This window comes from Notolepis coatsorum (assembly GCF_963971535.1).
Source record: "Notolepis coatsorum genome assembly, chromosome: 8".
Lineage (NCBI taxonomy): Eukaryota > Metazoa > Chordata > Actinopteri > Aulopiformes > Paralepididae > Notolepis > Notolepis coatsorum.
Genome location: NC_140172.1, coordinates 109162613 through 109190024, shown reverse-complemented (window position 1 = coordinate 109190024; position 27412 = coordinate 109162613). Strand labels below are relative to the sequence as shown.

At 41.7% G+C, this 27412-nt stretch overlaps 2 protein-coding genes across 2 annotated transcripts in view; one reads left to right on the top strand and one right to left on the bottom strand.

Annotated features, from left to right (window-relative positions):
• Window positions 1–8759, top strand: part of arl10 (ADP-ribosylation factor-like 10) — a 31782-nt gene extending 23023 nt beyond the window's left edge. Inside the window, exons 3-4 of the mRNA XM_084319652.1 lie at window positions 106–281; window positions 2052–8759. Coding sequence (XP_084175778.1) covers window positions 106–281; window positions 2052–2225 — 350 coding nt within the window. The 3' untranslated portion in view covers window positions 2226–8759. The remainder of the gene's footprint in view (window positions 1–105; window positions 282–2051) is intronic.
• Window positions 8760–16181: 7422 nt separating this feature from the next.
• Window positions 16182–20630, bottom strand: nop16 (NOP16 nucleolar protein homolog (yeast)). The gene is made up of 5 exons (XM_084319990.1): window positions 20462–20630; window positions 17494–17602; window positions 17343–17394; window positions 16985–17091; window positions 16182–16668 (listed from the first exon to the last, which is right to left on the bottom strand). Exons 1-5 carry the CDS (start codon window positions 20566–20568, stop codon window positions 16513–16515), a joined length of 531 nt encoding a protein of 176 aa, XP_084176116.1. The 5' UTR covers window positions 20569–20630; the 3' UTR covers window positions 16182–16512.
• Between the last annotated feature and the right edge of the window lie 6782 nt (window positions 20631–27412).

Below are 27412 nucleotides of genomic sequence, written 5' to 3'. Positions count from 1 at the left end.
TGAAAAATATTGAGACAGACAATACCAATTTTCAATACTTTTAATAGTTTAATTGTATTTTGAATGCTAATTATTGAATGCTGGTTGTTGCCCCCTGGCTGCTAGTTGGTGGTGGGGAGGACCTGCGTCGGTACTGGACAGAGTACATGAGGAAGACCCATGTGTTGGTGTACGTGGTGGACTCCTCCGACAGGCGCCGGCTCCCATTGGCTAAGGCCGAGCTGCACCGCCTCCTCAGTGTTGACTCACAGCTTCCTGTGGTGGTCCTAGGAAACAAACAGGTATGATTTTAGAACAGGATGCTCTACGGGCGTGTGTCATGTGTATCGTGTGTGTCATGTGTATCATGTGTATCGTCTGTATCATGTGTATCATGTGTATCGTCTGTATCATGTGTATCATGTGTATCATGTGTATCGTCTGTATCATGTGTATCATGTGTATCGTCTGTATCATGTGTATCATGTGTATCGTCTGTATCATGTGTATCATGTGTATCGTCTGTATCATGTGTATCGTGTGTATCATGTGTATCGTCTGTATCATGTGTATCATGTGTATCATGTGTATCGTGTGTATCGTGTGTATTGTGTGTATTGTGTGTGTTGTGTGTGTATCATGTGTATTGTGTGTATAGTGTACCGTGTGTATCGTGTGTATTGTGTGTGTCATGTCATGTGTATCATGTGTATTGTGTGTATAGTGTACCGTGTGTGTTGTGTGTGTTGTGTGTATTGTGTGTGTATTGTATGTGTATTGTGTGTATCGTGTGTATTGTGTGTATCGTGTGTGTACCATTTGTATTGTGTGTGCATCATGTGTGTATCGTGTGTGTATCATGTGTGTATCGTTTGTGTATCGTGTGTGTATCGTGTGTATATTGTGTGTACCGTGTGTGTATCATGTGTGTACCATGTGTGTATCGTGTGTATTGTGTGCCGTACGTGTATCATGTGTGTCGTGTGTATCGTGTGTGTCGTGTGTATCGTGTGTGTGTGTGTGTGTATTGTGTGTGTGTCGTGTGTGTTTTGTGTGTATCATGTGTGTCGTGTGTATCGTGTGTGTATTGTGTGTGTCGTGTGTGTATTGTGTGTATTGTGTGTATCGTGTGTATTGTGTGTATTGTGTGTGTGTGTTGTGTGTGTATCGTGTGTATCATGTGTATTGTGTGTGTTGTGTGTGTATTGTGTGTATCGTGTGTGTTGTGTGTCGTGTGTATCGTGTGTGTTGTGTGTCGTGTGTATCGTGTGTGTCGTGTGTGTCATGTGTGTATTGTGTGTGTCGTGTGTGTATTGTGTGTATTGTGTGTATCGTGTGTGCCGTGTGTGTTGTGTGTGTATCGTGTGTATCATGTGTATGTGTACGGATTTGTTTCTGTATACACAGAAATGGATAATATTAATTAATTTCATTGATAACATAGTGCTGTAATTTCATTTTCTAATAAATATGCATGATCAAGTTTAACAAAGTTTTTTAACGTTTTATTTTGATATTCCTTATTTCCACGTTGAAATTACGTGATACATTAAGTGTGGGGTCGCCAAAAATATTCCTAAATAAAATGGGGTTGTGGTATAAAAAGGTTTGAGAACCCCTGTCTTAAAGAATCCTGAAAATAATTTAGTATTGATGAATAATGAATTGATTTGTTTTTTCTATATGCCATGCAATTTCAAAAGATATTTTTACGTTTTAAAACCGTTACATATTGCAGTGTTTATAGTATCACAATATATTGAATTACAGCCCCTGTATCATGATCTTCCCACCAATACACAGTCCTAGGATGCACCCACACTGGAGTCAGGTATCGTGCTGACTCCAGGTTAAAGGTGCACTATGTAGTTTTGGGAGAGTCAAAGTGGAAAAACAATCTAATAACCTAAGGTATATTTTCATAAGTGAATAATTTCTTCAGAGGAAAGATGGGTCCCCGGAACATTGTTTGAAGGTAGAAAGCTAGCTGACGTAAGCTATATCTGAAATGTGCTGTCAGAAAATAATTATTGCAGCTTTAACCACCTTGTCCTTCTCTGTACCTTTTGTAGGATAAACCCAATGCAGTGAATGTGTCTGAGCTCCATGACGCCCTGTCTCTGGGTTCCTTGGCTGAGGAAAGGAGGCTGTTCCTTCTGGCTGCCCAGCTGGGCTCTGAGGGAGCTTTGAGGAGCTCCTGCCAGGACCTGCAGGCCTTCCAGGACCTCCTCCTCCAACTTGTCTGATGATCCCCTTCCTTGGAGGAGAAGAAAAGGAGGAGGATGACGGCGACGATAAGATGAAAGGAGACCAAGGGATGTTTTCAAGGACCTCATTCCCTCTCAGGTCATCTGATTCTCTATTTGAGGGAAGAGGAGCAAATGTAGGAGGATGAGGAAGGGGGGGTGAGACCACCTCCACCACCTCATCAGTTCTCCCTCACTGGAGAAGAGGATGTGGTGGAGGTCATTAAGTATGATAAGCGGTTAGATGTGTGGACAAGGAGTTTGTGATGAAGAATTGAAAAGCACCAGCAGGTATGTTAAGGGTTTAGTGCAGTCTGGTGGGAGGTTCAGGGACCAAGTCAGGGATCACAGTCCAGTGAACTCAACAGGGTTTAAACCACCTGCTGCAATGAGGCTTTTCACACTGGTATACAGGGGTGTAACTTATAGAGACATTTAGTGTTGTTATTTTTCTACTCCAGACACATGTCACATTGTGGTTTGTCACAAACATGGTTTGTTAGCATTCCTCATCAAACTAATATAAAAAGGAAGGAATCTATGTCTGTCTGCATGTCTGTCCTCGTTGGCCTTCGCATATCTCGAAAACCGCTCTTCCGATCGACTTCACAACTGGATTGCTGGGGACCCAACAGAGTGCTGTGTCAAGTGTGAAGTTGATTGGATGAGTGGTTCTCGAGAACGCTGCAAGCAGCTCTTCCGGGGGCCAAGCACTCGGCCTGCTAGGAATGGGCACGCCCCCCGACAACGCTGCAAACGGCAATACTGAAAGACAAGCAAGGTCTACCGTTAGCTGCAAGATAGCTAATTAGCCAGTAATGATCATTGTTTTTTAATGAGGAATGCTAACAACCTTTCCCACCACGTACTTCTGTCAAATACCTTGTGGAGGGAAAAAAACAGACTTGAAATTCAGGTTTGTCCAGGTTTGTCCCTGAAGTTATTGCACACAGCCTGGCAGTGTTACTTGGCTGATATGTCCATTCAAGGACTGTCCCAATAACCTCAAAGTTTCAGTAGTAATTATAAGTAAATAATCCAAGCTTTATTCTTCCCGCTTGCAAAAGTGTGGTTTTCTGAAGGCTATAGACAAAAAATTAGAACTGATTTTCAAATTGAATGTTGGATTATTGTTTCTATAAGCAATTACTTAAATTATTTGGAGTGGTTAAAAAGAAAATTAAGCATTAGAATAATGATTTTGGCATTGATTATTGATTAACATGGCAGTGATTGAAGCTTGGAAGTGTTTGGGTTGGCTCTTGTCCACATCACTTCCCAATGAGATCTTGGCTAGTAAGGGTGATTATCTTTCAACAGTCTGGACATGAATACACTAGAAACAGCCTGTTCTCATGCTTGTAAAAATCTCCATCCGCGGCTGTATAGAAGCAGATGTGCAATGCTAAGCGTCATTGTGAGTTATCATCTCTTAAAGGTGTAATCCAGAGGACTAATGTGTAAAAGGACTAATACTAATCAGGTAAATATGAGTTCAAGTTCAAGCTTTATTGTCAATACTACCATATGAACAGGACATTTATTCTGTAAAGCTCCGATTTAAATTGTTTCACTCAGACCTCTGGTGTACACAAAACATAAAAAAAAATATATATAATTTAGCAAAACACTGTAACAGCCTAAGGTGCAATATAATGTATGATATGACAATATTTAGCAGCATATTCAATCAAATCTAACTAATTGTCCCAAAGTGCTTAGTGCAGAGTGTGGTTTAGCAGCATTTATAGGTTCTTTATTTGTATTACAAAGTGCTTAGTGCATAACAGTCCGGACCTTATCCAAAGCGACTTACAAGTCCTGTAGGACAAGTCATCAGGAAGGGCACAACTCTATCAGCTGAGTAACAATGTTCATCAAAGTGTTGAGTGCTACAGTGTAGGTTAGTTTATTAGGACAAGTGCATGACAGTAAGGTTAGTTAGGGTTAGATTTTAATTATTATATATTTTTTGTCTTAAGTCGATAGCGAAAGATTGGACAGGATTCGGCTGTCCTAACTGGGGTGGGTAGTTCATTCCACCATTGTGGGGTAAGGACTGAGAAAAGGCAGGTTCTCCTTGATGACCCTCCCGGAGCTCGGATAGGAGTGGGTCTGAGACGGCCAGAAGATGCAGAGCGTAGGGGTCTTGAGGGTGTGTAGTTAGTAGTTGACCGGAGGAAGGCGGGAGCGGTTCCCTTTGCCGCACGGTATGCCAGGTCGAGGGCCTTGAAGCGGATTCGTGCAGCAATGGGGAGCCAGTGTAGGTCCCTAAGAAGTGGGGTGACATGGGCCGACTTCGGTAGGTTTGAGATCAGGCGGGCCGCTGCGTTCTGAATGAGTTGAAGAGGCTTGGTGGCAGTGGCCTGGAGGCCAGCAAGCAGTGCGTTGCAGTAGTCAAGGCGGGAGATGACGAGGAGTTGGGTGGCTTCTTTTGTCAGGAAGGGGCGGATCCTTCTGACGTTGCTCAGGAGGAATCTGCAGGTTCTGGTTGTCGCTGCGATGTGAGCAGAGAAGTTCAACTAGTCGTCGAGGACAACACCAAGGTTCTTGACGGTCGGGGACGCGGTCACAACTGCATTCTCGACTGTGATGGAGAGGTCGGTCAGGGGGGAGGATTTGGCCGGCAGGTGGAGCAATTCTGTTTTGCTTAGGTTCAGTTTGAGGTGGTTGGTCATCATCCAGGCGGAGATGTCGGACAGACAGGCAGAGATCCGCTCAGAGACGTGGATATCTGAGGGAGGGAGGGAAGGAGAGGAAGAGTTGAGTATCATCGGCATAACAATGATACGAGAAGGCATGAGACGTGAGAATGTTACCCAGAGATTTAGTGTAGAGGGAGAAGAGAAGGGGTCCTAAGACCGAGCCCTGGGGGACACCCGTCCGCAGGGGGCGGGTGGCCGACAGGGTCCCTCTCCATGACACTTGGTAGGAGCGGTCATTGAGGTATGATGTCAGCCATGTCAGCGCAGAGCCAGCCACTCCCATTCCTGAGGGATGCGAGGACGATCTGATGGTTGACTGTGTCGAAGGCTGCAGATAGATCTAGGAGAATCAGGACAGAGGAGAGTCCTTTCGCTTTTGCTAGGTGAAGTGCCTCTGTGACTGTAATGAGGGCCGTTTCTCTGGAGTGGCCAGTCCGGAAGCCAAACTGAGTCTAGGAGGTCGACGCAGAGAAAGCATTCAATAGAATTGAATGGGAGTATTTATTTGCGACTCTTGAGCGGTATGGGATTGGTAGCTCGTATATTACATGGGTAAAGCTACTGTATGAATGCCCAAGGGCATCAGTCCTTACCAATGGGAACATATCCGCCCCTTTCAAGCTTCTGCGTGGGACCAGACAGGGTTGTCCCCTTTCCCCTCTTATAATCGCACTGGCCTTAGAGCCTTTAGCTTCGGCCATCAGGCGAAATGTGAACATAAAAGGCATCGTTGCAGGTCAAGAAGAACACAAGATGCTATTATATGCGGATGATACTCTATTGCTATCGAGCAATCCAGAGGCTGCGGTACCAGAGATTCTATCTGTGATTGACTCCTTTTCACGTATATCAGGTTACAAGATTAATTGGAATAAATCGGAGGCAATGCCATTGTCTAGATTGTGCCCCCTGGATATCTGCAATAATTGGAGATTTAAATGGCTCCCATCTGGTTTGGTCTACTTGGGTGTCACAATTACTCCAGGATTGAAGGATATAATGCAGGTGAATTTATTACCACTTATCCAAAAAAGATTAAATAATCTATTGAACTGGTCAAAACTTAGTCTGTCATTGATGGGAAAGATAAATACTGTAAAAATGATGGTAGTATCCCAGATTAATTATGTAACATACATGTTGCCTTTGGAATTCCCTCCTCCTCTTTAATAGGGCCTTGAGCTGCTTCTTGTGGGCGGGTAAGAAACCCTCTTTCAACAAAACAAAATTATATACATCAGTCGAGGAAGGTGGTTTGGGATGCCCACAAATAGACTGGTAGCATTATGCCTCTTCACTAAGCCAACTGTCCAAGGTTAACCTATCTGAGATCCGGGCTCCTGCTTGGATAGCGATAGAGAAAGAGCTAGTAGAACCATTATCAGTGCAAGCCTTCCTATCCCAGACGAGAGGGGAAGTTCCTCATAGAGACCCAGTACTGACATTTGCTAGAGAGTTGGAAAAGGGCTAACCAGATATGTAGCATGGACCCCCTACTATACAAAAGGATCTTCAATTTGGTATAATAAATCATTTACAATGGGTAAAAAGTCTGTAATATGGGAAGACTGGGTGGGGGCAGGGGTAATGTTAGTAGAAGACTTGTTTGATGGTATACAGTACCTACTTTCCTTTGAGCAGCTAATGTTTAAATATAAATTACCCAGGACAGATTTCTGGAAATGTTTACAAATAAGGAGCTGTATTACGACAGCAAATAGGAAGAAAAATATTGCCCCTATCACTGATATTCAGGAATTATGGAGATTCAATCGGAAGCGTCCAGGGGGAACATCTAGGTTCTATGACATGCTTAGAAAGCACCAACTCCCAAATTATGAGGGGGCCAGGATAACATGGGAAAAGGATTGTGGAACGCCCATACCTAGGGAGATCTGGAAAACAACAGTACAGTCATGGTACTCTATAGCACGAGACATGCAGACACGTTTAATTAGATTCAAGATAATGAATAGGAGTTACTGGACTCCATCGAAGATGTCAAGACTGGGTCTCAGGGGAGATGATATATGTTGGAGGTGTAATAAAAATAGAGGTACATTGGTTCACATGCTATATGAATGCGAGATGGTTCAGGACTTCTGGTCAGCTATTATTAAATATATCAACTACATATTGGAAACGAGGTTCATTAAAGGGCCTGCATTATGTATATTGGGCATATTGCCGGTGGAGACTGAACTATCCTCGTATTTATGCTCTTGGATAAGGCTGGCCCTCATAACAGGATGTAGGATAGTATTGAGACATTGGAAATTAACAGAAAATCAGCTTTAGAGAGTGGAATGATGAGCTTGCTAGATTAGCCTCTTTTGAGCAACTTATACACAAAGTTAATAATAGCATACATGTGTTCAAAAAGACTTGGGGTCCATATTTGAGAACGATAGATAAATAAGTCAGGATATCTTAGGTCCGATTTATATTCTCTGTACATTTTATAATTATACAGTAGATATGCCATGTGTAACCGTAACATGTAACGACTGATTATATGATCAAGGTGAGGAATGTGCTGGACTGTATTTCTCTTTTAAAAAAAATTCATTTTGTGTTTTGTATTTTTATTTATTATTATTATTATTATTATTATTATTATTATTAGTATTATATTTTTTTCAGGTTGGTTTTCCTATCCTTTTAGGTTTGTATCACAATGATGTGATGTGGAAAACATAAAAAGACTATCTGAATAATCCTTGTAGTTTTGTATCACAATGATGTGCTGTGGATAACATGTAAAGAGACTGTCTGAATAATGGAAAATGCTATAAAAAAAAAAGTTTAAATAAAAAAATAAAGACTGTAGCACCCAAGTTCAACACTGTATGATGAACATTGTTACTTAGCTGAAAGAGTTGTGCCCTTCCTGCTGACCCAGAACTTATAAATTGCTTTGGATAAAAGCGTCAGAGATAAATTACTAAATGTAAATGTAAAATAACTAGACAAATAGTTTGCAGTGCAATAAAGAATTCAATCAACAGAGATAAGCAGTACGTTGGTTGGATACAGCACGTGCAAGTGTTTTAGAAAGGAAGGAGAGAATCTTTCATTCTCCATTCTCAACTGCAGTGGTTAGTTCTTTATTTAAGCATGTTCTTTTTGCTCCACTGTAGACTAGATCTCCTGGCAGCAGATGTGCTGAAACTCAAGAAAGACTCTAGACTCATCAACAAAGAGCAAAGTTGCGAAACAAGAACATCTTGTGCTGTCCTCGTTGACCTTCAACTGCAAAAACAAAACAAACATTAAATCTATAGGCTCCTATATAAGCGCATGTCCTGGTTTGGCTGGACAAAGTTGAACCACTCGTCAAACAGGAAGCCATAATTTTTTTTTGCTGAGAAATCAGTTTTAGACGAAGAAGGTCAAATCCAGCCGGGCCGACGGTTTTCACAACAGTCAATAACAGAAATGTCTCATGACTGGAGGGCATTTTAAGGAGCATGATTACTTAGGTAGCAGGGTAACAAATTAATTATCATGAAATAACTTCTCACTGGTTTGTAATGAGAGCGGTTCGTGTGGCAACTAGATATCAAGAGCCCTAGTTTGTAAAGAAGTCTAAATAGTATCACTTATTATAATAAGAACTATTTGCATATTTACACTTATAATAAGAATTAATTTAATGAGAAGTCTAATTAATTCTAGAACGATTTGACAATCATGCAGAAGATTGGCACGCCGTTCTTTTTGCACATTTGTTTTCTACAGTTGCCTGGGTAACTTGATAATCCCTCTCTACCAACTGCCCTCGCTTTTCAAATAATTTCACCCCTCAGCCACCACTCCTTTGCCGTTCGTCTGGAATTTCATATTAAAAACTGAAAAGCTGTCACATCCAATCTATGTGTTATTATTATTAGCGAATACATTTCAATATCTACTTACATATTGAATTGACAGGACTGTACGCAAAGCGACCCTGATACATTACTTTACTCGAGTGGCCAAGGTGTTTTCACGATCGTCGAGCGTGTCTTTCATGAGGCTCTTAGTGAGACGAGTCTGTGAATCATTGATGAGAACATATAGGGCCAACATCCGAGAAGTAGGTCAAACTGCTGTATGTTTTGGTGTTGCTATGTATAGATACCCAGATAACCCACTGCAAAGACGTTGCCAGCAGCGTCTGCATGGAAACTGTGATGTAGGCTACTTGTATAGTATATATATATATATATATATATATATATATATAGTATAGAGTATATTCTTCATGAACAAGGTGGACAGCATGTTTGTTAATAAGAGTTATGAATAATACGAGTCTGCACACTTCTTTAAAGGTATAATCTGTAATACCGCCAAGCAGCGACCTCTAGGCAAAAGCCCTGCTTGGTATTGCGCTTTGTTTACTTTTTTGTGTGGGTTGGAGTTTAGTAACTTATTATAGTGTGAATTTCTCTAGAGCCTGAGGTGTTTATGTTTATTTAGGATCCGCATTAGTCGCTGCCTTAGAAACTATTCTTCCTGTGGCCACCAATAGCAACCCCTCCCCTGGCCTATACCCACTGAAATCCAATCCACACACATCAGACTAAAACAAAAACTAAACTAAGCGCAGTACCACGTTGTACCATCTTTTGCCTAGAGATCACTGTTTGACGACAGAAAAACTCCCAGAAAGCTTTTATATTCACAACAAATCTTTATCAAAGATCCGTGTGGATGGAAAACGATCCAGATAAAACACCTGGGGAACAGACTGCAGACTCTTTATTATTCATTAATCCGTGTCTGTCGGCCCAGTGCCTGCCACAGTTCCATGTGCTTTCTTCTTCTCTGTTCGCCTGTTAATCAGAGTAAAACACAATGGGTTTGTCAGTCATACAGTGATTTTATGTCATTATCAGCATCAGTCCGATGAGCTGAACGGATGTGAACAACCTAGGATCATTTCTCTGTCTATAGCTGCTTCTTTCACTAATATCTTACTCACTATCTCTTACTTGGAACACCCCACACCCAACTCGCTTACCAAATTAGTTTGTTTCTTAGAAAGGGGGAAATCCACCCTAGAACAGAAGTTAGTGTGCAAGTCTCGCTAAGCTGGAAATCAGAGCATCAAGCCTCATATGTGATGTCATCCAGGGGCGTCGTTCTGGTATGGCAAGGTATGGCACTCGCCATACCTTGGCAAATACAAATTTTAAAATAAAAAAATAAAGATTATTATTTTAATTTTTTTTACAATTTTTTATGTTGATTTAGAATTTGAATGTCAACATTATGAACGAAGCTTCGAACTATTCGGTACAGCCCTAGCATGTTTTGATATTGTCAATTATCTCACTTTTACTAGGTGACTTTTACTGTGACTAACTGAAATATGCCCAAAAACAAGGAAAATGGCCATAGGGACGTTTTTTAATCAAAGGGCAGCAGAGACAAGTGATACAGGGACACAGGTAAGGTCTTACAATGGCTTAGTGATTATAACAGTGCAGTTCAGCATTCACACACCTCAAAACCGTACCTAAGGAAAATTGGCTCAATTGCAAGAAAAGTAATACAGTTATGATATTACATTCTGCATAATTTGTATGCAAAATATTTTTTTTTGTATTTTATTTTTTTATTATTTTTTTAAACAAACATAAACAAACATGACAACACACTATAAGATATACAAGCATTAGTTGTCAGTGCACATCCAATGAGATCACATTTTAGTTAATTGTCTTATATAGGATATACCCTTAATACCTGTTATCTAAAAACCTACACACATATGCTCCAACTCGTACCTCCCCCTTCCGGACCCCCCATTGGATAATCCATCCATTTTCCCTCGCTCCTAACCAGACATTACCATTATATGCTAGCTTTTATTTTCTCCACCACTTCTAACCACAATGTCATTTTGGATTCATTGAGACCCAAAATTCTTGCTGTAGATATTTCTTGATAGATCACATCGAGATATGTAATAATCCAGACCTTTCGGCACATTTTTCCCGGTTGGAACCATCGTGATGCTATCAGCTTTTTAGCCACTGTGATACCCGATAAAACCAATCTCTTTAGCTGTGGATGTACTGCACACTCAAAAACATCATTCAACAGTAGTACAGAGGGGTGTACAGGTATATTCCAAGTTAAGAGATTTGATAGTTGCTGGGTCACCTCTTTCCAGAATATCTTAACTGGTGGGCAGTCCCAGTACATGTGCATAAATGTCCCCTCGTCCCCATTTGTACATAAGGAGCATTTGGAGTCTTGTATAAGACCCATTTTTTCAGTCTTATAGGAGTCAAGTATGTCCTGTGAATATAGTTAAGATTGATTTGTTGATGGTCCGGGTTCCTTGATGTGAATCGAATATTTGCCCAGGCTTCTTGCCAATCAAAATAACTTTCCAGGTCTGGTATATCCCTCCTCCAGACGGAGTCTAGGTGGAGGGTTTCATATGAGGACGTTAGTAATTGATGATAAAAATCTGAAACAAAACCTCTTGATGTCTCTCTTTCATAGAAGAATTTGTGGTATCTGTGGTGTACAATTGGTATATTTAATGGAACACCGTGAGCCTTCAAACATGCCAATAACTGTGCGTAAAAGTAATATGTGGACTTGGTGAGATTAAATTTTTTGCGTATTTCATTGAAACTACAAAAACCCTGTTTATTGAAGACGTCTCCTAATGAGTGTATGTCTTGCTTTTCCCATCTAGGGAATCTTATAGGTTGTTTTCCTATCCAGAGTGCATTGTTATTGAATAAGGGAGTATGATTATGCCATTTATGTAGGGTAGAATTTTTTATTTTTTTATTACAACAGGTACAATCATCTCCAAAATCTTTCCGGTATCACGCTCAGCCAGACAGGGTTGCCCTCTTAGTCCCGGACTATTCGATCCATCATTAGAGCCTTTAGCACAATATATAAGACAATCCCAATCCATAGAACCAATCAAAATCAAGGGCACACAACACAAAATTAGTTTATATGCGGACGACGTAATACTGTTCATGCAAAACCCCAACACAGCATTGCCTCATCTTCTCAAGCTGATTGAGGACTTTGGAGATCTATCGGGATTTAGGATAAATTGGCCAAAGTCGGCCTTCCTCCCACTTAACGCCCCTGCAAAAAGAAATATAACCCTCCCAAAAGAGATACAGATGGTAAAACAATTTAGATGTTTGGGAGTTGAGATATTCCCCACCATAAGCCAAACGGTGAAGCACAATTACATAAAAATCCAAAACAAAATCAAATACGACCCCTCCAAAGGGTTACTGGAAAGAATTACACTCCTCCACATACAAATTTATTTGGAATAACAAACCACCACGTATAAAAATATCCACCGCACAGAGAAACAAAGCAGACGGAGGTATGGCATTTCCAGATTTCTACCACTACTTTAAGGCGTACACTTTAAGACCACTAACAACATGGTTTGATCCCCAAGCATTAGTATCCTGGAGAAATTTAGAAGAAAATATAGTAGCTCCACATAAGCTGAAGGGCATAGTATACACCAAATTACCAATTAAGCAATGCGAACGGAAATTTGGCCCCATAATCACTCATGCGATCCGGATATGGCGCGAAATATTGTATGCAAAATATTGTGGTTCCCTGCTTTAGTCTGTTGACATATTTCTATACTAAAAATGCTTGTGTAGTCCTGTGGCCTAAATGTCATATAACTGAATTGTATAGAAACAACTCACCAAAAGTGACTATTGCACAACTGATTTGACAAAAGAAAGTCCACCCCCCCCCCCCCCCACCACCCTCCCTCCTCGCCATACCTTGCCTTTTACTGAAACGACGCCACTGATGTCATCAAAGGACACTTTTTGAAGTTCTTCCATTGACAATGAATTGTGGGCTCACAGAAATGTAGTTAGTAGTTAGCCATTACATCCAAATTAGTTTTATCTCAATGAATTAGAAAATGGACCCATAGCGGTTAGGTGGCGTAGCGGAGATTGCGTTCGTCACCAACCCCGGAGCTGTGAGCTGGATTCGCCTGTTCGAATCCAGCTCACAGCTCCGGGGTTGTCACCAGCTTGGCTGGCCGTTCACACTAATACAATTGGCTGTATTAGAGGGTGGGAGAAGCTGGCAGGGTGGGTCCGGGTCGTTGTAAACAGCGACTCCTACAGTTCGGTCCGGGCGCCTGCTAAGCGCGGATAGGACCTGAGTGGGATAGTGTGGTCCTCCCACACGCTACGCCCTCTCAGGGAGGATCCGCGCTGCCAGGTGAAAAGAAGCGGTTGATTGGCTGGACGTGTGTCGGAGGAAGCACGTGGTAGCCTCCACTCTCCCAGATGATCTGACTGTGGGGGGTAAAGCGCAGCGACCGGGAAGGGACTGGGAATTGGCATACGACTAACATTGGGATGGGAGAAAAATCTGAGGAAAAATGGAGGGGGAAAAAGATCAATAAAAAAAAGAAAATGGACCCATATCCCAGTAAAATGCACATACACTGCATTATTTATTGTTTATGGAGTAAGGATTTGTCTTTAGCTGACATCACTAGACTTGTACATATTCACAAATTGAAACCGAGCTGTACGATGTTACTGTGTATAGAAATAACATGTGAATTATATTTGAGGGTGTATTTTCCCTTTAAAAAGTAATTGTGAATGATAAGTTTATCATTTTTAACCTTGATTATTGTTCTTTACCATATACTGGAGCTACATTGTGGAATCAGTTTCTCTAATGACATGTGTTAGCGTTCCTCGCTGAAACCAAGGGGGCACAGCTAGCTTCAAACTAGCTGCTAGTAGTGTCCCTTGGTTTCGGTGAATACTGCCAGATAATACATGTAACTCCCCAGCCAGCATTGGTCCGAAGCATCAGGGCCAACTGACGCTGCGTTACAGCATGACATCGATAAGCCTTTCATTCGCCCAAAATATAATTTCTGACGTAGGAAGACTTTCCCCGACACTGAAAATGCTTTTTTAAAGCATTAAGTAGTGTCTATAGTCTTCGTCTGAAAAGATCATCTTATCTCAACACAGTTGATGATGTTGAAATATTGCTCTAAAAACTGACATTATATAAATGTTCATTTTGACTTTGTTTGGGCCATAGGTTAGACGCACTAGGCCAATGCCAATACACAGCCAACTGACGACAAAATGTTTTCTGGGTCTGTATTGATGAATGTCACGGATGGCAAGAACTGAACTAGCACAATGCTATCTAACGATAATGAAAGGATTAGGCAAGTAGTTAAATGACAAATTATTGAAGGTGAGGTTGGTAGGCCCCATTTTGTAGATTGTTCATTTCATTTAAGTGAATGTAAAGTACTTGGATCAGTACTTTGTATCTACTTCAAAAAGGAAGCACGTTAGTTGGTCAGCAAAAAGCCTATTATTGGCAACACTAACAAGCCATTATTGGGGAAACTGAAGGACAACTATCTAATAACATGCATCAGGTGAAGAGGGGGGAAACTTAACATTCAAAATGTCAAGATAAACTTGAACCATCTTGAACAACCTCTGATTTAGCAATCGTATTCACTCCAGTTAAAACGTATTAGAAGACTTTGTGTAGTAAGGAACACCACGATATCTCGCATCCTTGTTTTATTTTCTATTGCGACAGTCAAAAATGCATGTTAAATCTATCTACATTTTTAAATACTGTAGCCTACACAAGTACAGACCCACAAGAATATAATCCTTTGTATAATTAAATTGATTACGTGTACCATGTACAGAAACGTTCTATATGCAGTATTTGTGTTGAATTTTTCAGAGTGCACACTGAACAAAAACATCTTTTGATTTAGTGCATGTAAATAAAATGAGACGCTGCAATTTCTACAAGTCTCAAATTATTTTAACACTGGATTATATCCACTAAATTATATTTGAAACAATGTCACAAATGTCCATTAATATCATTTTATTCCAATGTTGGAAATTTGTCTACGACTATGAAAATATTAAGAGTAAAGCCAGCATAAGTCCAGCCAATAGGATGATGGAACTTCCAGGTAGCAGATCATTGTGCTTTTTAAAATTCTACACGATACAGGTTTTTGTGTTTCCTAGCACAAAGAGCTGCTAACGGGTGAGGTTCTCCTCTGTAAAAACAACATGGACTCACATTCTTAAAGCTCCCTACAGTAGGAGTGCTGATCTGCGGTCAGTGTGACCGGGAACACTCATCATCGTGACCTTATTCAAAGTAAACAACTGAAGCAAACCCCACACTCGGCGGGATTCACAAAGAATAGATTGCATGGTGCTAATTGCACCCTTACTTACAATTCATTATTAAATTGAAAATGGGGGACCCTGATGTAAACAAGACTGTGCGGTGATTGATTGACAATTTTATTAACAGATTGCAGAATGGGTACAATACAGTACGGCTCAATACACACAATTGTTAAGGGGATGCAGACCAGAGAAAGACTTTCGTCTCGTTTACATCAGTGTCCCCCATTTTCAATTAATAATGAATTGTAAGTAAGGGTGCAATTAGCACCGTGCGTGCAATCCATTCTTTGTGGATCCCGCCCTTACTGTGTAAGGCTTTGTGAATATGAACCGTAGTCTCTCACTAGGGGCAGTGTGCGAGAGAGTATGACACTAGTATCTTAGATGCAAAGCACTTCATAGACACACAATGTCACACAGGCAGATGCAAAGCATTCTCACATAAATGTAACTGGTCTTACAAAGTGCCACGCCTGCGGGACATGACTAAGGGCAGGAGTGAGTGAATGGATGAGTCTGTGACATTGCCAGTCTATGTGGTGTTTCGAGGAGAGAAAGAAAAAAAAGGTACTACACAAAGCACAGAGTAGCACAGAGGTCCTGATCTCTCCTCAAGATCACGCCTAAAATGGTAAATGGTGCATTTATATAGCGCTTTTATCCAAATCGCTTTACAATTTTGTTCCTCACATTCACCCATTCGCTCACACACCGATGGCGGAGGCAACCATGCAAGGTGGCAACCTGCACATTGGGAGCAATTAGGGGTTTAAGTGTCTTGCTCAAGGACACATCGACACGCTGCCCGGGAGGAGCGGGAATTGAACCGGGAACCTTCAGACTACCAGACTGCTCTACCTCCTGAGCCACTGTCGCCCCTACGTAATGTAGGAGCGTGCTTCTTCCCAACAGTATAGGAATATTGTGGAAACAGACAGGGTTGATTTCTTCCGTCGCAGGATAACTTCAGCACCCTGCATTGACCAGTAAAAGGTAATTGTCCACAATGGTATACATAAAACAATGGCAATAGTTTATTTACCATTCATACTACAAGGGACATGATCAGGGCATCACACAGAAAAAGCAATAAAACAGAAATCTCAATTAAAACACAAAATGTCAAGCGTTGCATGTCCAATAAAACCCTGGATGGGTAGGTGGGTTCCCATCCTTGTATTATAATGGGGTATTATAATAGGGTTTGTACAATGTCCAATCAACTTCCCAAGGATGGATTAGGGAAAATACGGGAACAGTTTTCCTCTTCAATGCATCTCAAGTCCACATCAAGGTTGCTCCCTCTAATGCATCATCCTAGACAGTTTAACTGGTTATTTACTATGCAGTGACATCTTGCATCTCAACAGTTTCACTGACCAGTACTGCCATGAAGGCAGCATAGTGATCTGGATGGCAGCGCTTATACTCATCAATCTTCCTCTTGATCTGCTTGGGTGTGTCTTGATAGTAATTCTTCTCATCTCTGGCCATGGCCTGCAGAGGGAAAACAAGGAGATAGTCATAAAAAGAAAGTACTAGGGACGCACAATATATGTATCCGTCACTATAATAATTGTATACATTTCACCATGATATAATGCAAAAGCAAGCGGTAAACAAAACAAAAGTAAACTTTTGTTCCTGAAACTGTTGCTCTGGGTAACAACGATTCCATTGCGGAACACGCCTCTCCACCGAAAAACACTAGCATAAGCATGTCATACTACGACAAATACACATAATAGAAATGGTTGAAAATCTGCTGAGCAGTCCTTTAAATGAGCACAGGGTTAAAAGCCTGGATCTTTACCTTGTAGTCGTCGCAGTGTTCTCGGACCATGTGCTGCACATACAGGATAATGTCTGCAGATAACGTCTTGGTGTCTTTCTCTGGTCGACTGGCTTCTTCCTCCAGCTCTGCTCAAAGACCACACATACAGAGTGATGATCAGAGGTTTTGGTTAAATATAGCTTAACTCTTAACTTAACTCCAGAGGTTTGCTTTTTACTTGCACCATTTGACATCACAAAGGGAAGTCAAATACTCGCTAGGAGGGAGCATTAGTAAAGAATAATAAATACATTTAAATAAAAGGATATATATAAAGATAATAATAAAAAGGGACATAAACATTATGTTAAGAATAATTAAGGGGGGAAATCCTTACGGTCGAGAATATATGGCTTCCTCACAATAGTGGCATTCTCCAAAGCAAGGACCTGATCGAGACACACAAAGAACCAATTATAAATACACTTCATGGCCTCCAGACATCGAACTATTGTTCAAATTAAACAAGAACTACAACATTTACTTACCTTCTGTTTTTTTATCGGGAGAGCACGGTTGGGATCATGCGACAGGCCCATGTCCTGCAAGTTCTTTGCCATAGACTGTTTGTTATCCCATGCATTTCGGATGTGTGTACTGTAAGACAAGACGTGGCAGGGTTATTTATATTATATTACATTTCATAGTAAGAGGTAAATTCAACGTGCTTTACAAAAAATAGATAAAAGGAATACAAATCGGATCATGAAGAGGATTTAAAAAAGCATAAACAAGAATAAAAGTCAACATTTGACTTGATCAGTGGGCTTCACTCACTACCAGTCATTTAATTTAAATTAAAAAAGTGCTGCAAGTGGTATTTTATATATATATAAATAAGTGTTAAATACTGTCTACATTCTGACAGCCATCACTGATAGTGTTTGGTCACTCAGTACCATGGGTCTTCCGCGTTATTTCTAAACCTAGCCGCATTTCTGGCAAGACGCTCTCTGATTGGCCGACGCCTGTTTCTACACTGGTTAAGCTTAGGCACTCTTTCGAAGTTGGTTAAGGTTAGTTTGTCTTAGAGCGTGACGGCAAGTTCTTTCGACGGTTAAGCTTAGGCACTCTTTCGAAGTTGGTTAAGGTTAGAGTTTGTCTTAGAGCATGGCGATAGAACGCCAGGTAGTTTGCAGGCTGTTTGACGTGGAAATGGGCAAAGACACAGCTCGTCACGCGATTGGGCAAACGTGTCAGTGGCCAATCAGAGAGCGTCAGTGCCAATCAGAGAGCGTCTGCCAGAAATGCGGCTAGGTTTAGAAATAACGCAGGTCTTCCAGTCCCTCCGCTCTGCAATAAACGGGGAAAAAAATTTCTGGTATCCCTTTCCACTTTATCCAATCAGGAGAGAGAACTCTAGATATGTTTTTTACTTATTCTCTCTCCTTATTGGATAAAGTGGGAAGGGATACCAGAAAATTTATTTTGTGTGTATTGCAGAGCGGAGGGAATGGGAGACCCATGTTACTGACCAAACACTATATCAGTGATGGCTGTCGGAGTGTAGAGCCATTATTTTAACATGTAGACCACTTATTTTAACAAACAAAGAAATGCCACTTACAGCAGCTTTAATGAAAGGCAATGCTGAAAACAGAAATGTTTACCCCATTTTTTTTTTTACAATAGAGTTGGAGCAAATCTGAGCTCTTCTGGAGGTTTGTTCCAACGATGTGTAGCATAATAATAACTAAATGCTGTTACTTTTACCACATTTTGTCTTCACTCTACTAGGGACAATTAGCAGATCCCAAATGACCTTAGAGAGGTCTAGAGCGGGTTCATCAGTGTGGAAGCAAGTCAGATGTATTTTGGCCCTAAACCAGAGTGATTTATAGACTAGCAGTATTATTTTTTTTTATCCACTTTTTCTCCTTATTTTTTATTTTTCTCCCATCCCAATTTCACCTCGCCAATTCTCCCCTCCCCTGTCTCGAACGTTGCTAGACCATGCCTCCCACTGGTCGGCTGCAGTGAGGACCAAGCCTTGCATCACGTGTCCCCTCCGGTACACGAGGAGGCTGCTGTCGCATCTTTTCACCTGTACAGCGCAATCTCTCAGTGGCGAGGAGTAATGCGTGGGAAGCTCACACTGCCCCCGATACTTCCTGATTCTGCTGTACAGGCGCACCAACCGACCTGTAGGAGTCGCTGTCCACAACGTCCAATCCCCACCCACCGGCTTTCCCACCCTCCAACACTGCCAATTGTGTTAGTATGACGACCGGCCAAGCCGGTAGCAACGCAGAGAGCTGGGCTAGATACCAGCATCCCCTGCGTTAGTGGCGAGCGCCTTGCCCACTGCGCCACTCAGCCTAGCAGTATTTTGAAGTCAATTCCATAACACACTGGAAGCCAATGCAGAGACCTGAGAATTTGTAGAACACGTTAGAATTTTAGCAGTGACATTCTGAACTAGCTGTAGCTGGTGGCCAAGAGCTTTAAAATATTAAGATCCAATACCAAAAGCCATGATGTGTAACATATCAGTAATGCAAGCGAAATGTTTTCTGCATCGTTTGACACATAAAGCATGTTGTCAAGATTGATTTAATGAAGAATAGTGGATTGTCTTTCAATTATCTTTCACCAATAACCTCAAAACAAATTATCTAAATATCACTGTACACAGTAAAAGATAATTGATCAAATACTCACTCACACCAAACTGTACAATTTGGGACACAGAATTGGTGTTTGCGTTAATGTCTCAATGAAGTTCCCCACAGATGAAGTGTCTGTCTCCTGCTTTCCCTTTTTCTCCCCATATGAAGTGGAAACTCATTATGAACTGGAAACTCAATGTCATTCAAGTGATGCATTGATCTGGGTTTATTCACGCTTCTCTGGATAATTTGTTTTGTCACTTAATAAGAGGTAAACTGTTCCTTGACTGCAAAGGCTTTTCGCATTTCTCTCTGTGTTAGGAGTATATTCCTAACATTACAACGAAGTGCATTATAAGGCAAACCTACTGCCAAATCAGTTTCAATAAGCAATTAAGTACAGCAAATTAGGGTATGCAATATACCAGTAGGTGTCAGTATAATGTTTCCCATACATAGGTTTATTTAGTATTCAATCAATCATATTTGGAAGGGAAACACAGACATGGCCTTATTCAACGGGGTTTCACTCTCACCACCACAAGACAAGTGAATGGAATTGGGCTTGTTGTCGGATGGCGTCTCACCTTTAGAACCATGCAGCCCTGCTAGTCTCGGCCAGTTAAGGGCCACAACCATGCGGTTGTCTAGATGTGTTTTGCACTTATTGTTTATAATTAACAAACACTCCCGCATGAAAGGACATTCTAGTGTGTTTGCCTGTTATAGTAATGGCGCATCATAACATCTGACACAAGCAGCAGCATCCATTCCACACATACTGCTATTTAGCTTGCTAGCAACGTTAGGGTGGCTGCCTGCTAGGCCAAATTATTAATCTACTTACTTTTCAATCCTCGGAGCTTGCTTCTTAAAGTGCTGCTTCTTGAGTTTCTTTCTGTCTTGATTGTAGTCGAACTTCTTTCGTTTACCTGCGCTCTTGGCTTTAGGCATGGTTATTCTTTACTTTGGGCTTGTTGGTAGAAGCAAGCACGATAGAAGACGCAACAACGTGTGTACACCGGAAGTAAAAGAGGCATGCGTTACAGTCACGTGGCGACTGGCGACGACGACGGCCGTCACGTGAGCGGCAGTGACATGAATATTCATGTTGTGAATAGAAGCGTTATTCTTTTTTCGTAGCCGCATTTTGCGGAGACGCTCTCTGATTGGCCACTTCATGTGACATGTGCGCCCAATCGTGTGACGCCTGTTTCTTTCACTGGTTAAGCTTAGGCACTCTTTCGAAGTTGGTTAAGGTTAGAGTTTGTCTTAGAGCATGGCGATAGAACACCAGCCTGATTCCAAACTCTAACCTTAACCAACTTCGAAAGAGTCGCCTAAGCTTAACCAGTGATCAACTAGGCATTAGGTAGTTTGCAGGCTGTTAGACCCGGAAATGGGCAAAGACACAGCTCGTCACGCGATTGGGCGCACATGTCAGTGGCCAATCAGAGAGCGTCAGTCAGTGGCCAATCAGAGAGCGTCTCCGCAAAATGCGGTTACGAAAAAAAATAACGTCGCCTTCAGTCTATAGACCATTGAATGAATGAATGAAAACTTTATTTAACAGATTGCAGAATGGGTACAATACAGTACGGCTCAATACATACAATTGTTAAGGGGATGCAGACCTGAGAAAGTCGTTTGTCTTGTTTCCATCAGGGTCCCCCATTTTCAATTCATATAGACATTTATGACATACACAACATACATGACATTTATGGCATAGGGACATATAGGTATTTAGTACTGATACATTTGTGACATAAGCGGTATTCAAATATACAGTACTGTTACCCCTAGATCCTGACAGAGTATATACATATGATGGGGAGGGGACTGTACATTAGGAGGGGGTGGGTGGGTGGGAGAGAAATATACATACGGCGGGGAGGGAATATATACATGCGGTGGGGAGGAGGTGTCTATTAGGAGGTGGTGGGGGTTTTGGGCATTTACGGTGGCCAGTTTCGAATTGCAGCCTCCCGTAGGTGCTCTTTAAGAGCGGTTTTGAATGTGGGCAGTGATTCACATTCCTTTACAGCTTTGGGTAGGGCGTTCCACATTGTTGTGGCATAATTGCGAAACGTGTTTAGTCCCTTGTTTGAGCCGAATCTGGGTTTAACATGATTTGTTGAGCTTCCTCTGGTGTAGTGGTTGTGGTATTCACTGACCTTTGGGAAGTATTTTGACATGTACATGGGCACCCCGGTCGTATAGTGTATCTTGTAGACCAGGCCCATTGCAAGTTGCTGTACTCTGTCGTCTACTCTAAGCCATCCTAGGTTGTCAAAGTGGGCAGGGGTGAGGTGGGTTCTGGGGTTCAGGTCAAGTAGTAGTCTGACCAGTTTGTTTTGTGATGTTTGTAATTTTGTTTTAAGCGCCTTTGAGGTGCTTTGGTGCCATGAGGTGCACGCATAGTCATAGTACCCTTGAATGAGTGCTCCTGCCAGAGTCTTCAGGGTATTCTTGTTTACCAGAGAGGAGATCCGGTACAAGAATCTAGTTCGTTGGTTGACTTTTTTTATTACATTGGATGCCATTTTGTCACAGGAAAGATTTGCCTCTAGGATGGAACCCAGGTAGGTAATTTCGTCTTTCCTTGTGACAATATTGTCACCCACTGTAACTGAGAAGCCGTCGGTCTTGCTGAGTTTGTTATTTGAACCGAAGAGAATGGACTCTGTTTTGCCCATGTGTAATGATAGTTTGTTATCAGCGAGCCATATGCAGATTTTGCCTAGTTCCATTACTTCCGGTATTCTGAAATCATGGAGGAGAGAGTGGGGGGAGAAAATGAATGAATGTGGATGAGAGCCTTGACATTAAGTGGTTGTAGCTACGGCTGTGGGGGTGGTGGAGACAGGATACAATTGGCATTTCTATGCCTGAGAGTCTCCTGAACACAGAGCGACCAAACGCAAGTCGATCTGCACTTTCTCGGCCGAGCTATAGTCATTTCTCCACACCTACTCCCGAGCTCCGCATGCGCAGATTGCCCACGGAGTTTCTCTGGATTGTCCAGAGATCTAGGTTCATTAATCTGCGCATGCGTAGTTCAGGAGTAGGTTCGAAAACGTGACTATAGCTCGGCCGAGAAAGTGCCGATCAACTTGGGATTGGTCGCTCCGTGTTCAGGAGACTCATGCATATAAAAGCATATTGGATCATGTCTCCAGCACCCCCACAGCCGTAGCTACAACGGGATCATCCCTATGTTCCCTGGGTCCTATGTTCCCCGGGTCCCATGTTCCCCGCTTGATTGATTAATAGATTGAAAATTTGATTAATTTTTATTATTTTATTAATTATTAATGTCCGCCTTGTTTCGAACTGGTTAAGCTTAGGCCCTCTTTCGAATTGGTTAGGGTTAGAGTTTGGAATCAGGGCTGGTGGTCTAAAATGTTCAATCAATCAATCAATCAAAGCGGGGAACATAGAACCCGGGGAACATAGAACCCGGAAACATAGGACCCGGGGAACATAGACATGCTCCCGCTACAACCACTTAACACTTTCAGCGCCAGCCATTACCCTTATCCCTGTATAATGCGCCAGCTTTCCATAGCCTATTTTCACTGTGCGTCACTATGTTTGGAGAGCTATATCTATATTCTATATTATAGCTATGGCCTATGGGGACAATACTATGGTCATTTCACTTTCTCCTGTCGAACATGCAAAAAAAGAGATAATTTTTTCATGTTTACGTTTGCGCGTTATCCTGCGGTGAATATTGTATAGTTTAGGAGTGATCCGGGCTAATTCCTGAAAAGCTGAGTTAGAGGGCGCTACACGAATTCTGCTATAAGCGTTGGCGTTTCTCGCCTGGACACGCTACTATTTCCAAATCAAATGTACATAATAGGTATTATGTTTCATCATGAATGCATGAAAGGGGGGGGGGGTCGTTTTTTGATGCTTTGATCGCCATTAACAGCATTCGTTTTGAACACCACACACGCTGATCAGCTGGATCGATATGAAATCATTGTAGGATCAAGGTGGAATTGACATAAATACATAAATAATATATTTGGTATAGCATTTGTACATGCTATCATACAGAGCTAAGGATTATATGCAGGTGTATAAGTAAGTATATAGGGGTTATATGCAGGTAGGCCTATATTCAGACAAATATGTGGGGTAAATAGAAGAATATAAATATGGGTATATATACAGCACTGTCGTACATGTTATCATACAGAGAGATGGGTAGACTATAGAATGAGGTGGGTAGTTATGATTATTATGATTACAATGTAGGGCAGTTGTAGACATTGAAAAGCATAGGTATAAATTAAGTATAGGCAACCGAGTTCAGAGTCGTACAGTATGGGTAGGATGTAGGCAATAGGAGTCAGAGTTCAGAGTTTATATGGTGGGGGGCGGGGCTGTCAACAACGTGGCACAGAGTTCAGAGAGATGACAGCTGAGGGAAATAAGCTGTTCCTGAGTCTGCTTGACTTGGAGTGGAGGTTCCTGTAGCGTCCCACCTCTGATTGGGATGAGAGGTGTCCTTGACAATGCTGCATGCCTTCCTCACCGCTTGTGGTGGATAGACTCAGTGATGTACCGCCATACCAGTGATGTGTTGGGTGGTTTTCACCACCCTCTACAGTGCCTTCTGGTCAGTCAGAGGCAGTGCAATTGGTGAGTATACATTCTATGGCACACCGGTAGAAGTTCAGCAGAATCTGAGGGGACAGGCTTTCCTCAGTCTCCTCAGGAAGAAGAGGCACTGGTGAGCCTTCTTGACCAGTGATGTGTTGAGGTTTCAAAAGAGGTCCTCAGAGATGTGGACTCCCAGGAATTTGAAGCTGGAGACATGCTCAACCTCCGTCCCGTTGATGTGGGCAGGGCATGTGTGCTGGCTCTGGTCTTCTTGAAGTCCACAATGAGCTCCTTGGTTTTCTTGGTGTTGAGGGCCAGGTTGTTGTCGGCTCACCACGCCGCCAGGTGCTGTGAGAACAACAGCCTAATATATCATTTCATAAGCCAAAATTGAAGTCAACTAAATCAAAACAACATAGTCATAAGACAAAGTAGACAAAATATAATATAAGAATATCGCGGTTGAAAATGTACGTTATAACTTACAACTGAATTTAAATAGATCAGCTGATAGCTGGACTGTGTTGTAACCTGTCTGGCTGTATGATGACGTTAACTTGTTTGCAAGAAAGGGAATGCACCAAGATACAGTAGCTTAGCTAACATGAAAGAGCTAGGTTTGAACTCATGCATTTCACTTCACATACTAGCCTGGCATAGAAACGTGACACCTGACAAGGATATGAAGAGGAGGAAATCATTAAATACAGCATTACAAGTCTGGTCAGATGAAAACGGAGCACAACCAACAACAAGCTGTGGTGTTTTTTTGTATATTGGTAGAAACTCTTATACAGTACGTTTGGTGTCAATAACAATGGATGGGAAAAAGAGAAGGAGAATTGGATACTTATTGGATTCTATTTGGAGTCCACTTAAGAGGACTTTGAGGTAGTGTGAGACTAAGAACCTTTATGACCAAAAATTTTATTGGACACGCCATCATCAGCTCACTAATGGATTTCATATACAGGTACACACACCATCATCAGCTTACTGTCATGGATTTCATATACACACACAATCATCAGCTTACTGTCATGGATTTCATATACACACACCATCATCAGCTCATTGTAATGGATTTCATATACACACACCATCATCAGCTCACTGTAATGGATTTCATATACACACACCATCATCAGCTCACTGTAATGGATTTCATATACAGGTACACACTCCATCATCAGCTCACTGTCATGGATTTCATATACAGGTAAACACACCATCATCAGCTTACTGTCATGGATTTCATATACAGGTACACACACCATCATCAGCTTACTGTCATGGATTTCATATACAGGTACACACACCATCATCAGCTCACTGTAATGGATTTCATATACACACACCATCATCAGCTCACTGTAATGGATTTCATATACAGGTAAACACACCATCATCAGCTTACTGTCATGGATTTCATATACAGGTACACACACCATCATCAGCTTACTGTCATGGATTTCATATACAGGTACACACGCCATCATCAGCTCACTGTCATGGATTTCATATACAGGTACACACACCATCATCAGCTTACTGTCATGGATTTCATATACAGGTACACACACCATCATCAGCTTACTGTCATGGATTTCATATACAGGTACACACACCATCATCAGCTCACTGTCATGGATTTCATATACAGGTACACACGCCATCATCAGCTCACTGTCATGGATTTCATATACAGGTACACACGCCATCATCAGCTCACTGTCATGGATTTCATATACAGGTACACACACCATCATCAGCTTACTGTCATGGATTTCATATACAGGTACACAAGCCATCAACTGCCCTCAATTATTATTGGCAGCCAACAGTAGGTACATGTAAATGAAAAAGGCAGTGAAAATAAAATGTTATTGTTGTGTATCAGCTTGATCTTAAACTCAACCTATGAGAGAAAGCTAACCTTCAATTGAATGAAAGGAAATCAGGAAATAATGTGTTTTTCCACAATCATCAGCACCCTGAGAAATTCTTATGAACAAAATCGTAAATACTTATTTGCTGATTACTTTTAAAGTTCAGTCTTTGGGAACTCGTAAGTGGTGATTCATGAAATAATTGTATCTTCCCCCTTCTTCTTTCCTGAGACCAATGCCCATCAATACATTTGAATGGGATGTAAATGGGATTTTATGTACATAGGTATTTTAGGTATCATTATGTATGTGGATTCTCCATCAGACGCTCAAACACAGGATGGGTTGTGTAGTTGTCTTCTTTCAAAAGTAAAATCTGTTAGATTTTGTTCAAAATAATTTATCAGGGTGCTAATGATAGTGAAATGTATGTTTTAGAGAAAAAGTATTATTTCCTTATTACAAAATATTTTTTCTCTCAACAATTTTAAATCAATTCCCAGCCTTTGTACATGTACTGTACATGGTCACAAAGCAAAGACACTGATCTCTGCCAACGACGAGAGGACCTACCTGGAAGAGGTAGAGAATCTGTCACAGTGGTGTCAGGAGAACTGCCTCTCCCTGAACGTCAGCAAAACAAAAGAGATGATTGTGGACTTCAGGAGGTCGGGGGTCAAGGACTACAGCCCCCTCAGCATCGACGGGGCACCGGTTGAGAGAGTGAACAGTTTCAAGTACCTCGGAGCCCACATATCCGAGGACTTGACATGGACCACACACATTGACAGTGTTGTGAAGAAGGCACGACAACGCCTCTACTTCCTCAGGCGCCTAAGGAAGTTCCAAGTCAGTCAGAAGATCCTTAGGAACTTCTACTCATGTACAATCGAGAGCATCCTGACTGGCAACATCACCTCCTGGTTTGGGAATAGCACTGCACAAGACCGTAGCAGACTACAAAGAGTGACACGTTCAGCCGAACGCACAATTGGAGGGGGGCTTCCCACCCTCCAGAACATTTACAACAAGCGGTGCAGGGGGAAGGCTAAGAGAATCATCAAGGACTCCAGCCACCCGAACAACTGCCTCTTTGAACTGCTGCGGTCAGGCAAGCGATACCGGAGTCTTAAGGCGAGCACAGAAAGACTCAGAAGGAGCTTCTATCCCCAGGCCATCAGGCTGCTTAATGAACAATAAACACTATGCAGCAACCATCAAATGCACACAGCACACACATCCACACGTACACACTCACTTTAAACGGGCAACTCACTGCAGCACCCACT

What these genes read in the sequence shown, in the direction of transcription:
- nop16 (XM_084319990.1), bottom strand. Translation starts at nt 20,568, where the DNA reads ATGCCTAAAGCCAAGAGCGCAGGTAAACGAAAGAAGTTCGACTACAAT. An exon ending in CAAGCTCCGAGGATTGAAAA is followed by an intron (nt 17,603 to 20,461) that starts GTAAGTAGATTA and finishes CTTGTCTTACAG; the next exon opens with TACACACATCCGAAATGCAT. An exon ending in AACACTGCGACGACTACAAG is followed by an intron (nt 16,669 to 16,984) that starts GTAAAGATCCAG and finishes TTCCCTCTGCAG; the next exon opens with GCCATGGCCAGAGATGAGAA.